At 39.0% G+C, this 14,823-nt stretch overlaps 1 protein-coding gene across 1 annotated transcript in view; it reads left to right on the top strand.

The window, feature by feature from the left end:
- ARHGAP23 (Rho GTPase activating protein 23) overlaps positions 1-14,823 on the top strand; it is a 151,012-nt gene that overhangs the window by 117,157 nt on the left and 19,032 nt on the right. Inside the window, exons 11-19 of the mRNA XM_007422004.4 lie at positions 2,254-2,391; positions 4,685-4,987; positions 5,839-5,900; positions 6,853-6,980; positions 8,283-8,398; positions 9,115-9,270; positions 10,451-10,529; positions 12,324-12,397; positions 13,640-13,729. Of these exons, the coding sequence (XP_007422066.2) occupies positions 2,254-2,391; positions 4,685-4,987; positions 5,839-5,900; positions 6,853-6,980; positions 8,283-8,398; positions 9,115-9,270; positions 10,451-10,529; positions 12,324-12,397; positions 13,640-13,729 (1,146 nt within the window). The remainder of the gene's footprint in view (positions 1-2,253; positions 2,392-4,684; positions 4,988-5,838; positions 5,901-6,852; positions 6,981-8,282; positions 8,399-9,114; positions 9,271-10,450; positions 10,530-12,323; positions 12,398-13,639; positions 13,730-14,823) is intronic.

Genomic DNA, 14,823 nt, shown 5'->3' with positions numbered 1-14,823 from the left:
CCTTCTTTCCCCATAATTTGGGGAAATGTAAATAAAGATTTAGAAATTTTCCAACACCACACTCAAAAGCAATCTTTCTAGTTCCTTGTATATGGATTAGAAGAGGGCAGGTAATTTTTTTTTTCTGGCTAAGGGACACATTTTATTATTCCTGGGATTGCCGTGGGTTGCAGATACTGTCACTGGAAAATGCAGAAGTTGGATTTTTTTGCCCATTTTTTGTGATGGGGAGATTACCCATTAATATCTCTATGAAGATCTTTTATATCTTCATAATTTTTTGCATATTCTTGCCACTGAATAGTAACAGAGGGCTGTGGGTTCTACTGATATATTAAGGGAGTCTGAGTGAACAAATACCATCGAAGTTTGGTGTTAATTTCATTTATTTTACAAAGAATGTCATACAACATGAAATGTGCCAATATGAACAAGTAATTAACCCCTTTGTCCAGTCAGTTCAATTAAATGGAAAACTAGGGCCCATTGAGTGAGTACTATATTAAACAATCAGGGCTGATCTCAGCCAGCCCTGCCTTATCTAAATCCCAGGCTTTGACTCGCATCATCATACTGAATTTCTTACCATACAGATTCTAGAGGCATATCATGCCCTACTTAAATTATTGAAGATCTACATAAAAAAAGTCAATGTCTATGTGTCTGGAAAAGTTTACCAAATCATTTCTATAGTTTGGGGGCTTCAGCAATCCACAGTTAGAAACATTGACTTGAAATGCAGAAGATTTGGGACAGTAGTGGCTTTTCTCAAGAATGGTTTTTCTATCAAAATTACCTGAGTGCAGCATAACATTATTCATGAAATCACAAAGCACCCCAGAATAACATCTAGGGATCTGCAAGCCTTTCTCACCTTTGATGAAGTCACTGTTCATTATACCAGCATTAGGAAAGCATGGGGGTGTGTGTGTGTGTGTGAATCATGAATGTAGCATGGATAAAAATGGACAAAAATAGGATTCATGAGAGAGTAGCAAGATGGAAGCCATGGTTCATTAAGAAGAACATTGATACTTGTTCTGAGTTTGCCAAAGAGGGCCTGGATGACCCTCCAGACATCTTAGTGAGCACTCTACGGACTGATGAGTCAAAAATATAACTTTTCAGGATATATGGATGTTCTTATATCTGAGAGAAACTAAACACTGTATTTCACAGTAAGAATAACACACCAGTGGTCAAGCATGGAAGTGACAGTGTTATGGCTGGGGGTGCTTACCTGTCCCAGGCGGATGATTTGCTGTTACTGAAAGAAGCATGAGTTCTGCTGCATGTCGGAAAAATCTGCAGGAGAATGTCAGCCTATTTGTCAGCTGAAACTGACATGCAAGTGGCTCATGCAACGAGACAATAATCCCAACATACAGGGAAGTCCATAAGAAAATGGATGAAGAAAAACAAATTCACTGTTTTGGAATTATCAAGTCAAAGTCCAGGCCTAAAACTCATCAAAATGTTGTGGCTGGACCTGAAACAAGCAGTTCATTCCAGAAAACCTTCAAGCAATTCACCATAGAGGAATGGGCCAAAATTCCTCTAGAGAAATATGAGAGACTGATCACCAATTATAGGAAATGTCTGATTGCAGCTAAATGTAGTGCATCCAGTAGCTGTGGAGGCAATTACTTTTCCACACGGGTGTGTTGCATGTTGGAAGATACATGATCCACCACTGAAGAGGTGTTAATTAATTATAAAATGGGATTGGGGTTTATTGCCTAACGCTGGCATGTGCTCTTGTTCTTGGGAAACAATTCTATGAGATTGAATTAGCTTTAGGAAGCATGTTGGGTTGGTTTAGATTTGAGTCAGTGGTCAGTTGACAATTGCCAAAATAGTTCATGAGTCCTGTTGCCCATATGTATATTCCTTCTTCCTTCTCCATCCATACTTGGAACAAAAACTGATGTCATATGGACATATGTTGTCTCCTCCTCCTCCTCCTCCTCCTCCTCCTCCTCCTCCTCCTCCTCCTCCTCCTCCTCCTCATCATCATCATCATCATCATCATCATGTTTTTCCACAGGTGCAGGGTCTGCTTTTCAGATCAACGAACACCATTTCACACAATCGAATGCAGCAATCAGATCCAACTGTATAATTTTCATGTCCGCATTAATTTAATCACCGCAACTTTATTCTCTATATTCAGTCAGCTTCTTTCTCTTTCTTCTATGTTCTTTTTCTCCACTGATGATATTTATTGAACAATGTTTTCCTCTCTTCTGACAGTCTTTGGATAGCTTGGGTACCTCTGAAGACACACGTTCAAAGCGGCATTCAACCTCTGATCTTTCGGATGTCACTTTCAGTGATGTGAGGAAAGAGGGCTGGCTCCATTATAAACAGATCCTCACCAAGAAAGGCAAAGTATGTCTGAAATTTTCTGTAAGGCTGTCCTTAAGAGAAAGGAACAATGTGGGGTTTTGGTGGTATAGGGTATCTGTGCTCATGTGCATGATAGGATGTGAAGAGGGAAGAATTGTAATTTCACAAACCCATAAAATCTGAACTTATAATGACTAATCAAGAATGAAATGTTTGAGTCATAGCAGAGATGATAATTGAGTAAAAATATCCAGTGCATAGGTTGGAACAGATTAAGTTAGTTGAAATAAAGTTGTGGCAATTGTTGATTTCAGTGAGATTTAGATATTGGTAGAAAAGACAAATTGCATGAAAAATTGAATTTAAACAGTATTATAATACTTGTATATAAATTTGTAATCTAAGCATATTTGAGAATATTGTATACAGTAATGGCATATAGTATAAAGGAATAATCATTATTGGTGTACAACTAAACTGATTAAGGGATTGGACCACTACCCCTCTTGGTTGAGATTAAAAGATTGGGGGCTTTTCAACCAGGGTGGATTGTTTTGGTCTTCTAAATGCTGTCAGACTGCAGCTTCTGTTATCTGTTATCTGTGGCCATTGACTGTGATGACTGGGGTTAATGGGAGCGGGAGTTCATTAACATTTGTAGGTGCACATATGCTCCTCCCCTTCTTTTAAAGAACAGATGGCTGAAAGGAAACATAATTGAGAATTATAAAATTACTCCTGACAGAAGAAAATAAGAATATGCAGATATATTTCTCTTCTCATAACACTGGAACTGAGAATCAGCCAATGAAATTGATTGGCAATAAAGGAAGTGCAATTGTCATTAGGAATTAGCTGCTTCAAGACATGGCCCTCCTATTGTGACACTTATGGATTTTTCTGTGGGAAAGAGTATGGTAGAGTAGGTGGATCTTCTATAGCTGATTCATTAAAAAATCATTGTATGTTCTTATTGTTTATTAATAAATAGATGTACGGATCTAGTGCTGTTCCTTTGGTTTTGCCATCTGGGATGGTGTCTTTCAGTATGAAATTATGGGCAAGTGGTTGTTTGTTTCTATTTTGGGGCTGCTGCGAACAGGAGGAGGTAAATCAAGCCAAGACATTACAACAGGGGTTTGTTTCAAATTATATGCAAACAGGAATCCCTGACTTGTCTGGATTTCAAATTCTGGCTTATAATGTCAGAACCAAAGAACCTAATTCTGGACTTCCAGGTTTAACCTCTTCAATGGGAGCAAGATTTAAGAAGGAATTATAAAGAAGCATACACAGTGCACTTGCTTGATCACAAGAAGCCTGAAATATATCTCAGAATTGCCAAGGAACGGAGGTTCTGTCAATCCACAAGGAATATAACCATTAATATTGGAATTTTAACAAGGAAGAGGAGGGTGCAAAGTACAACTGGTAAAATAGCAGTAAGAGGGAAGGAGGCCTTCCTTGTGCATATAATATGTGAAATTTCTGATCTGATGCAACATTATTGTCACTTTTAGAGCCATTTGCTCTAAAAATAATACTGTAAAGGTCTATATTTTAGAGCAGAATTCCCTTCTAGTAGGGAATGATAGCTATGTATTGATATGTGTTCCATACCAATTCTTGGAAATGAATCTGTGTTGAAATTTTAGCAATATTTTAATTTGGATATTGTTAGATTAATAAGATAGTTTTACAAATAAGCAGACACATGCTAATGTGCTTGGTTCGAATTTCAGATTTACAATTTAAATCTGTAAAATAAATCTGTTCAATACCACAACACGTTTTTAACACTTGAAAACTCTTATTCAGTTTATACTGCATTCCTATATTTGTAGAAGACAATTTTAATTTCAGCACAATGGTGGAGTGCAAACTTTGCATGCAAAAGGCTCTAGGTTTGGTTCAGCACATTTCTAGGTAGGGCTTGGGAAAAGACTCCAGTCTGAAATTCTGGAGATGCTATTAGTTGTTCAATGTAAATCAAGCTTTTCATGTTCAACAGATGGAAGGTTGAGGATAAGAAATGATCATATGATTAACCCAACATGGTATCTGGTTTTAAGCCAAGTGCAGCCGAATCAGCCTTGTTACAGTCTTCCTTAATGTGGGCATCCTCTGTGGAATTGCAGACTGGAGGGTTCTGGAAATTGAAGTCCACACATCTGCCCAGATTAGGGAACACTAGAATGCATCCATCCCCTGAGCTGACATATGGACCAAATTTGCATCATTCTCTCATTCTGTTTTTTCTACACCTCTCCTGTGCATCTTTTTCTCTTCTTCACTCCTCTCATACCTCATACCTCCTTTCCTCTCCCCTCTGCAGAAAGTTGGCGGAGGCATCCGGCAGTGGAAGCGGGCCTTTGCTGTTCTGCGTGCACACTCGCTCTACTTATGCAAGGACAGGCGGGAGGCTGTGGCCATTGCCCCGCCCCCAGGTGAGGAGGAGCAGCCACCAATCAGCATCCGAGCGTGCCTGGTAGACATCTCCTACAGTGACACCAAGAGGAAGCACGTCTTCCGGCTGACGACCGCTGACTTCTGTGAATGTCTCTTTCAGGCCGAGGACCGGGATGACATGCTGGCCTGGATTAAAGCCATCAGGGAGAGTAGCAAAGCCGAGGGCGAGGTGAGAAGTGGTGCTCCTGGTGGCTGGCTCTTCTGCCACTGGCTCTATAAATGCACCTTTGTTAGCAGTCCCATCCTTGCTTTCTCTTAGTTTATTGTCTACCCTTGGAAAGAATCCAACTCCAAATGCCTCATGTAGTTACTAGTTACTAATAGTTTATATGGCTAAGGACAGCCAAGGCTCTCCTGTAATATATCAGGATCTCTGGATACTTTCCAGCATTGCAACAGCTGAATGGAAATATGGTAGGGATTGTGAACATGAAGCCTGCAGAGGCTGCTGAACTACAATCCCCAAAGCTCCAAAAAGAATAGCCAATGGTTGCTGGAGCATATCCTAAAGCAACCTTTGTAAGGTCATGGTTTGTGTGCATGTAGCTTCTTTGGATTGAATGTTGTCAATTTCACAAGTTCCAATCCCAGTTCCTGGGTTCTATTCTACTGTAGAATTTCTGGTGGAAGCTCCAGTTGGTTTATTATGGTGATCTCTGCTGGTCAGCTGACCAAATTAAGGTGCTGTTTTCAGTCCTTAGACTGCAGGGTAGAATTTGCAGGCATCTCCTCTCCTACAATACTAAATAGTTTCCTCCCTGTATGTAGGAACATAGGTTCTAGCCTAGTTTACTATATAAAGAACAGAGTGACTGTTGGAACTGTCAGGAGTTTTTCATCAGTAATTCTAAAAAGTGTTTTGATTGTATTTTAACTTATCCAAGAGAGTTGGCAAAAAGAGTCAAGCAGAAAAAAACTAACTGAACTCGTTGGTCTTTGAAATGGGAGTTACCTGGATTCTCATATCCTTTGTCTGTTTTTCTCCCTTCCCTTCTGTATTCTATTTTTTTTTATCACCAGGACCCTGGGTTTGCAAGCCAAGCACTGATTAATAAGAAACTAAACGATTACCGAAAAGTGAGGTAAGTTACTTACCATCTTATTATCTTTCTCTTTGGAATTTGCCCCTCTTTCTAGCAAAAATTGAATTTCATATTTCTGAGTTGATAAATCTGAATCTGGTCTATTCCATTTGAGTTCAGGATGCTGAATACTCTTTCATTAAAAAATATTGCCATATGCATAGAAAACAAATGTTTGTTAGGGTGTAGCTGGAGCCCTTCTCAATCTGATCTATAGGTGTTTTTAAGATTCAGGGATTTGTTTTCTAGAGACAGAACATTTTATTGGTTATATTAATCCCACTTCGTAACTGAAGTTACCAAACAACTTACTCCTTACCACTTCAGGACTCAGTCTCGGTTTGTGAATTTATTTCAGGAAACTGAAAAATTAGAGAAGAGAATGCTATGTATGCCACCTTTAATTATTTAAAACGTGGGTTCAGGAAATCTCATATATTACCATTTTCAAATAATAACAGTTTATAACCTAGTCAATACCTGGATGAAAGTCAGTTTGTGAAGGAACTCTGGATACAGTGATCTAAGCACCTTAGTATATACAAGCATGATACATAACTTTTTGCAACCTTTTTGCAAATAGACAGCATCTTGGGGAGGGATGTCTCAGCCTATAGGTTCCAGGCTTCTATTTGCTCCTGCTTTGTATCTCTTTTTATTTACGGTCTGAACTTCATGTATGAATAGCAGTCAGGGACAAATTAAAAAACACACATGGAATAACACTGCACTTGTGGAGATAAAAAACTGAAGCCACTTCTGTAATCTCTGCTCCCAGTCTTGACAGGATAACTCTGATTTCTGTATTGGTACTCCCAGACTGCACTTCATTTCTTCCAGTTTTGCCATCAAATCAAAGAGAGCCTTGAAAAACAAAGCTCTCTTTGTACATGTATGATGGGTTACTCCTGAGCTTTGAAGTAATTTCTTGCATGGTCCTTTTTCCTTTCAGCTCCTCTGGGACCAAACCAGACTCTTCCCCCAAAGGTCTTCGAGTATCAGGGATGAAGTTAGAAGGGCAGAAGCAGATGGGAATAGCTCCACCCTGTTCCCCACGCCAGGATGCAGTAACAGTAAAAGGTATGGAAGGCTTGCACAATTGCTGCAGGAGGGGGGTGCCATGAGAAATTGTCTATCTTGCCAGTTACTATATAGACCCACTTTTCCACATGACACCATCTAAATGTGCTAAACTACAGCTCCCATTATCCCAAGCCAACACACATTTTTTATATTTTGTGCTCTGATCCTGCTTCCTAATTTCCTAATCTTCCTAATCTTGTTATAAAATGACTTATTTCAATTAATCTATTACTATGTGTCCCACCTTTGTTCTTAAAGTAGCTACCAAATTTTGTTTATGAAACAAGAAACAATTAAGACTATTGATCCAAAGCCAGAGTGATATCATAATGGACTCTGTTGGGGACTTGGAGTCCTATTCAGCCAGGGACTCACTTGATGACCTCAGGGGATCAGATGCATTTCTTATCTGCCTTTTTTGTGAATTTATTTTTTTTAAGTTTTCTTAGGAGTGACATAAAAAAAAAAAGAATGCATAACATAGATTTCCTAATGATAGCTTCAATTAATAATGTTCCAAAAAGCACCCTGTTACTACACACTTTTCTTCCCATCTGAATCTGTTCCATAAAGATGGGTTCAAATACATACATATTCATAGGATGACTTGTAGCAACCATTGGAGACCAAGCAGGATACAGTGGATTTGGCTGGTTTGACTGAGGTGCCTGCATGCACATTAGAATCTGACATCAAGAGATAAGGTTGGCAGAGACCAAGCGATAAAGCCTTTCTCAAGGTGTTTTCCAAATATGGAATTTAAAAGCATTTTTATTTTCCACTTTTTAGAAATGGTTTTCTGGCTTGACATACTTTTTAAATTGGTTTTAAAATTGTTTTTCATTTTAATATCTGATTTGAGTATATTTTGATATATTAAGGTTTTTTTTTTCATTTGTCATAATTCTGGAATTCATATCCTCCAAATGGCAGGTTATGAATTCTATAAAATAAAATGCTATTTCTTTCTCCTATTATTCCTCCTCATAATCTCTGGATTGCCTAATTTCTTCTTCTATCAATACTTCTGCTCTATTTTCCCCTTTCCTATTTTGATGTCTTCTGCCCTGTTGGATTCTCTGCCCCAAAATGTTCATCCTTAACCTGCTCACATCACAGGAACACAATAAAGAAATCTTATCCTTTTCCTGTTGAACACATTTTTATAAACCTGACCTTAAATACATCTTTGGCTGGCCTGTTTACATCAGATACAATCTGCTGCTTTAATTTTTCTTTCCTATTTCCACTTCTTAGTCAACGGACTTCTCTTTTTCTCTTTCCCCCACCTCTGTCCAGATGACATTGTTCCTCAGAAAGCCCCTTGGGGCATCAACTTAATGAAGAAGAGCAAGAAACCTGCTCCAAGGGCTTTTGGTATAAGGCTAGAAGACTGCCAGCCAGCTCCTGACAAGGTAGTCTCTTTTCCATTGCTCTGGATCATTTTTTCTGCATAAGAAAAACAGTGTCTTGGGAACTTGGTTAAGGGAAAACTGTTATCACTTCAACATGTCCTATAATCTGCCATATGATCTATTTGGTGCATCTTCTGCTTAGAACCTAATTACAGCACAGCGTGTTTTCTTGGGTTAGTAAGCATGTGTAAGCAAGTGTATGCAGAGAAAGAGTATGTTGAGTTTGGAAATGGGGAAGGGCAGATAAGGAAACTGGGTTTTGACCTAATGGGAAGAACTGGATTGCTTAGATATAGTGTTACTTCTTGAGGACTGGGTCATATATCCACATAACATGCTCCTAGATAAGAAAGATGGAACATAGTGCCAGCAAGATTAATATGGTTTGAGATTGGACTGGAGCATAATATTGTTTGTGGTTTTTTTTGAAATGTGAAACTCATTCCTGATTCTCATCCCCACTTAAAAGACAAATATCCAAACTTTGAACATGGAGATTTCATCAGTGGTCAGATCTGGAAGGAGCTCCAGAGTATGTGGATTTAAGTTCTGGTGAAAGGAGTGTACCTGAAACTCAAAAGTTAATATATTGTTGTATCTTTGGGGCTAGACAGCTGGTTCAGGCTTCAAAGTGCTTCTGCCCCACAGAAATGGATGTTGCATTTTTAAGGCATCCAACCCAGTTGCCATTATCTCCATCATCTTGTCTTCCACAGAAAGTCCCCCTGATTGTGGAAGCCTGCTGCAAGGTAGTGGAAGACAAAGGTTTGGAATACATGGGCATCTATCGAGTCCCAGGAAACAATGCTGTGGTATCCAGCCTACAAGAACAACTAAACAAAGGGGCTGCAGAAATCAATTTGCAAGATGAGGTAAGAATAGGGCTACTCAGCTCACAGCCTGCTTTCTTCACTTCTGTGGAAAAATACCTCCAACCTATTAGGCAGTACTGACACCTAGCTGTCATTTGCTTGTAGTACACGTGTTTGCATATGCAGGCATGTATATGTACTGCACTGGGTTAATTGTAGAGCAGATCCGGTGCCAGTCCCCAAGTTTAAATTTGCCCTTTCTATCAGAAGACACATGAAACAGTTTTATAATAGTTAATACATTTAAGATATCTTATGTGATATCCTGATTCTGATTTGAGCTTAACCATTCTCTTAGGCAGATTGTTGTGTGAATTCACCAGCTATGTGAATTATTTGTCCAGAGCATGGTGTGTTTATTGCTATGTTATTTGTACTTTGATGTTTTTAACCCTTTTAAGCCACCCAGACTCACTTGATGAGTGGGTGGCCTTAAAACTGAATTAATATGCATATTAATAACATGTCTTATCTTGTCTTAGGCAAGCTATCCTTCCTGTCAATCTTAACCTCATTATTAATAGTGTGAAGAAAATCTCACTTCCCTATGGTTAGGAGTTATTCCAAGGATAATAAAAAGCAAATGTATCTGAATTATTTTGAACACTTTAAAGCAGCATTGCCTAACATTTTGCACTCCAGATGTGCTGGACTGCAACTTTCATCTCTCCAGGCAGCTGGGCAACAGGAGTTCTTGCTGAGAACAATGGAAGGTTACAGTCTAACACATCTGGATGACACAAGGTTAGGGAAGCCTGATGTAAAGACATTTAGGAAAATATAAATATCATTATTCCTTCTATTAGTGAAGAAGATGTCTTGTGTGCAGACCCAGGAGAAAGTAGGATATCGGTCTTTTTTAGTAGAAGACCACCAATGTACTTGCAGTTGCAGATACAAAAATGCAACTTCCTATCATAATTTGCCAATCTGATTAGAAATAAGTAGATGAAGCCAGTGGAGAATGTTGGTTGCTGTGACCTTGGTCACTTGCCTTCTTTAAAAATCTTGGAGAAATCAACAGTGCAGTTTTTAGAAAATTATATGATCTCACATGGCTTACAGTGTTTGGGAAATATAAAATGTTTTATGTAACAATAAATGAAAATTAAAATTGAAATAAGTATCATAGAAACATAATTGTAAAGGAGTAAACACTCTCTCCATTCTCCACCTCCAGAGATGGCAAGATTTGAATGTCATTTGCAGCCTCTTGAAATCCTTCTTCCGGAAGCTCCCAGAGCCACTGTTTACCGATGGTGAGTAATGGTGGCTTACTATTCCTTGGCGGTTTTACCAGTAAGGATAACAACATGATTCTTCCCAGAAATTCAGATGGGAAATATTAACCTTTGGTTTTGAGAGGGGCCCCATATGATCCTTTTCTGGTTGATTAAATTGGTTTAGGAGCATGGTTTCTCTCTTGCCCAAGCCAACAGCTGCTAAATCACACTTGTCTAAGAAGTGTAGAGACTAGTGTTACAAAATCACTCAGGGTTCAGCTTCCTTCCATTTTTCAAGGACTGATAGAAAAGGAATTGATTCAGGCTTTTAGAGTTCCAACTGGAACGTGGGTTGTGGCAAGTCGGAAGATCTCTGGTGGCTTGCTATTGTTTTTCACTTCTCACAGCTGCACACTGCATGCTGCAACTGTGGCCACAGCATGATGATATTGCAGTGATGTGTGCTCAGGTAATGACTGTCTCATCATCTGATTATTTCAGAAGAAGAGGGAAAGCAGAAAAGAATGTCTCAGGTGGTTGTGGCACAGTCAGGGGTTGATAAAAACATAGATTCTAACAAGACATCAAGAAGGGAAGGTGATTTCTTCCACCTCCTGGAATTCTTTATGTAATTCTTTTGCTGCCTGCAAAAAAGTAGAAAAAAAATCTATTTTCTTTCACAGGAAGTAAAGAATTTCCGAATGTAGATCCCTAAGCTGGCCTGGGTTTAGCAGAGAGAGAGAGAGAGAGAGGGTAGTTTAATTTTAGAGGGAAGAGCTCAAATCTTTTTAGCTAGGCAAGTTGCAAAGTTCTCAGGAAGGCTGCTAGACTTGTCTTCAATTTTTTTCAAATTCCTGCAGTTGACGGAAGTTTAGACCCCCCTTGTCTTTCTCCAAACCCAGTATCACTGAAATATTCCCAATTCATCTTCTGTCTCCATGTCTCAAAATAATCTCCTGCGTTCTCTGACCTTTTCGGATCTACTCACTGCAACCTCTAAATGAGGTTTTGTTAAGAAAAGAAGCTGCATGTTCCTTATGTTCAAGGAAACACCAGCTAGATGCTTCAGTTGGTAAAAATGGTTTAGACTTTAGTCCACTGCTCACATGACAGTACCTGTTCATTTCACTGGCTTCCTGTTTGCATCAGGTCAGGGATGAAAATGGCTGACTGTAGGTTTTAAAACAGGGTACATCATGTTTTTTTGGGCTGGGAATAGCATGAGGCCTTTGAAGGAGTGATGGGGGAATACACTCCATTATTTGGATGCAGTCATGGAAAAGAATAGGATATGGCAAGAACAAAAGCTAATTTCTAAATAACAAAGAAGCAGTTACCTTAAGGAAAATAGCTTTTCCTTTCAGATGTGTCCCCATCTGAAGGATGGGGGTTCACAGGCCCCATCACTCACAGCTAACTGATGATTTGGCAAGATAACCCTGATCTATTTCTTTATCCCATTTTTCTTTTGGAAGGCATTTAAAGTCACACCTGACATTTCAGAAATTTGCTTATGTATATATTTTTTTTATAAACTGTAGTTGTTAATGGCTATGATGAGAGTGAATGTTGCATTCCTCACATTTACAGTCAAGGATTTTCCTAGCTATTCTTACCACTTAAATCTAACACAGAAATTAATTATACCTTAGCAGCTCTAGATACCTTAGAGATGCCAATCCCAAGGCCGAAATTAGATTGTAGAAATGAATTGTCTTTCAAGACATATTTTGAATCTCATTCTCAATCTTTTGTACAACTCATTTTTTGTTTGTTTGTTCTAAGATGGTACTACAAATCACAAATGTAACTTTGTTTTTCTTTTTAAAGATAAATACAATGACTTTATTGAAGCCAACCGGATTGAAGATGCCAGCGAAAGGATGAAGACCTTACGCAAACTGGTATGCTCCTGGAAGTTCCTGCTGGCTCTTTCCTTGCTGAGATATATGGGGAAATATGCACATCTGGCCTCTGCTTTGGTTGGGAAGGCTGTAGTTCAGTGATAGAACACTTGTTCTTGGTTGAGGTTGGGGAGTATCCAGATGAGACTGGACAGGATGATTGAGCCTATCCTGTATGCTTTCTGCACTCCGACAAGAAGCAGTCTTCACAATGAAAAGCAACATTTCCTTTTATGCCAAAGATTCAGTCTCTGGCATCTCTAGCTGGCCAGAGATAGACTCCTATCTAAACTCTTTTTGAGCCACTGAAGATTATATTGAACTTAATATATCTAGGCAGTGAGTGCAACTTGGCAGTGAGTGGCTGACAATGTATCAGCTTCATTGAACACAACTAGACCATAGAAGACTCGCTTTGAGTCCTGATGTTGTCTCACAGTTTGCAAGGCACTGTAGAGAATGACCCAGATTGTTCAATTGTGTTATTTTGTGTAAGATATTTAACCTTGAACTTACTAGAGAGAAAAGACATACAAATCAGTATCCTGTAGTAGAGGGCATTATGGGTTTGTAATATGCTCACTTGTTGCAGATCTATATTCTGGCTCTTCTGTTGTGTGCATCATTGCCAGGCATGCTTCCCCTTCCCTCCTCTCCTCTTTTCCCCTATATTAACCCCCACTGTGCCATTGCTGCTAGCCTGGCAGTTCCTTTACCTGTCTTTTGGAGATTCTGTACTTTATTCTCTTAAGAACTTAAGAACATGAAGCATTCTTCATTCAGTTTGAAAGCCATATTGGTAACTAATTTAAAACAAGCCTGGGGTGGAAATGTCACACAGTATTAATGCAAGGAGTAGTGGGCAGTATTAAGGCAAGAAAAACATATTTTTCCTAAAGAATGGAGAACAAGTAATCTTTAGGAAAGGTTTTCCAACCTTATCATCGTGAAAGGCACATGAAGATAAGTATTATTGGTATGCTTTAAAAGTTAAGAGTAAACATATGGTGTGGAAGAATACTGGAACTCCAGAGCTGACATATTCTTATAGTACCATTTCTTTGGGGGAACAATTTGTGTGTCAATTATTTAAAAAGCAAATTTATGTAATGATCTTACAAAACTAAAATACAGAAGGGGAGAGAAATTGGAAGAGGATCCTGCAGCATTCATGAAAGATAGACGGACAAATAAATATTCCTGATTTTGGTTTTTTTTGTATTTCTTCCATCTCTGACTCAGATCCGTGATTTGCCAGGCCATTATTATGAGACCCTCAAGTTCCTGGTGGAACACCTCAAGACAATTGCAGATCATTCTGAGAAGAATAAGGTAATGTTTGCTCATTATACCTGCCTTCCCTTCTCTACCAAGTGACATGTGTGCAATATGAACATTCAACTTCTTCATGGAAAGGAGGATTAAGGGAGTGCATGATCTGGGAAGTGGAATGTTGAGTTTGGCTATGGAATGTAGCTCTTCAAATGTCACTAAGGTTTTACCTGGGAACTCATCAGCTTTATCTTTCAAAACACTCTTCACCAACCTGGTTCTCTCCCCGAGTGTTAGACTAAAGGTCTCATGATTCCAGCCACTGAAACCATAATTACTGGGGATGATAGGCATAGCAGCCCAACACATCTGGAGTTCACCAGTGAAGAAAACTGTGCTAGTTCTATATCCAGTACTCCTGCAACGTATTCCCAGAAGAAAGGAAGGCTATGGGATTTGTGGATTATGGCTGGGAAAAGCAAAGAGAGCTCTTGCTTTATAATAGCACTGTGACATCATCTCTGCCTGGTGCAAATATAGGTGTTTGAATTCACTTGCTCCTTTTTATTAAAAAAAAGTATATCATGTCCTTCCATGTCCAAAGGACTCTCAGAAAAAAAAACAAAAAACCAGTAAGTTACATCTGGGAGAAACAAATTTCCCCCTCTCCCCCATCAGGAAGGCATAACTATTCGGTGAAGGAGATGAGTAAAAAACCAACATTATCTTTCCTTCTCTGCTAGTTTTTGTACATTATGAGCTTTCCACAAAAAATGTCAAGGATCATCTCTTGAATATCCATTACAGTGGATGGGAAACTTCTCCCAAGAATTTAACAGAAAGGTTTTTGCTTCAGTGGTAAGAATGGACAATTGTGCCTCAAGAGGAAATGTCTGTCCGTCCATCTTTCCTTTCTTGATTACTATCATAATTCAATTAGCTTCCTTTCCTTACAGAACTCTACGGAGAGATATCTGTAGTGAAAGGGCTGTATAAATAACAGACTTTTTAATCCCCACACATGATAGGAGAAGGTGGAAATGACTGGGCTAATTGCAACATCTCTTCTTGCAACAAGAACCCTGCTCTGCTTGTCTGTGACCTGCAGAATTTAGAAACTTGACTTCCCTAAGTTTAAAATTGCCCTTGAAGTG

This window comes from Python bivittatus, unplaced genomic scaffold, assembly GCF_059951505.1.
Source record: "Python bivittatus isolate LINGU-HERP-01145 unplaced genomic scaffold, Pbiv_v1 ctg000410_np1212, whole genome shotgun sequence".
NCBI classification, from domain to species: domain Eukaryota; kingdom Metazoa; phylum Chordata; class Lepidosauria; order Squamata; family Pythonidae; genus Python; species Python bivittatus.
This window is presented reverse-complemented; position numbering and strand designations above follow the sequence as displayed.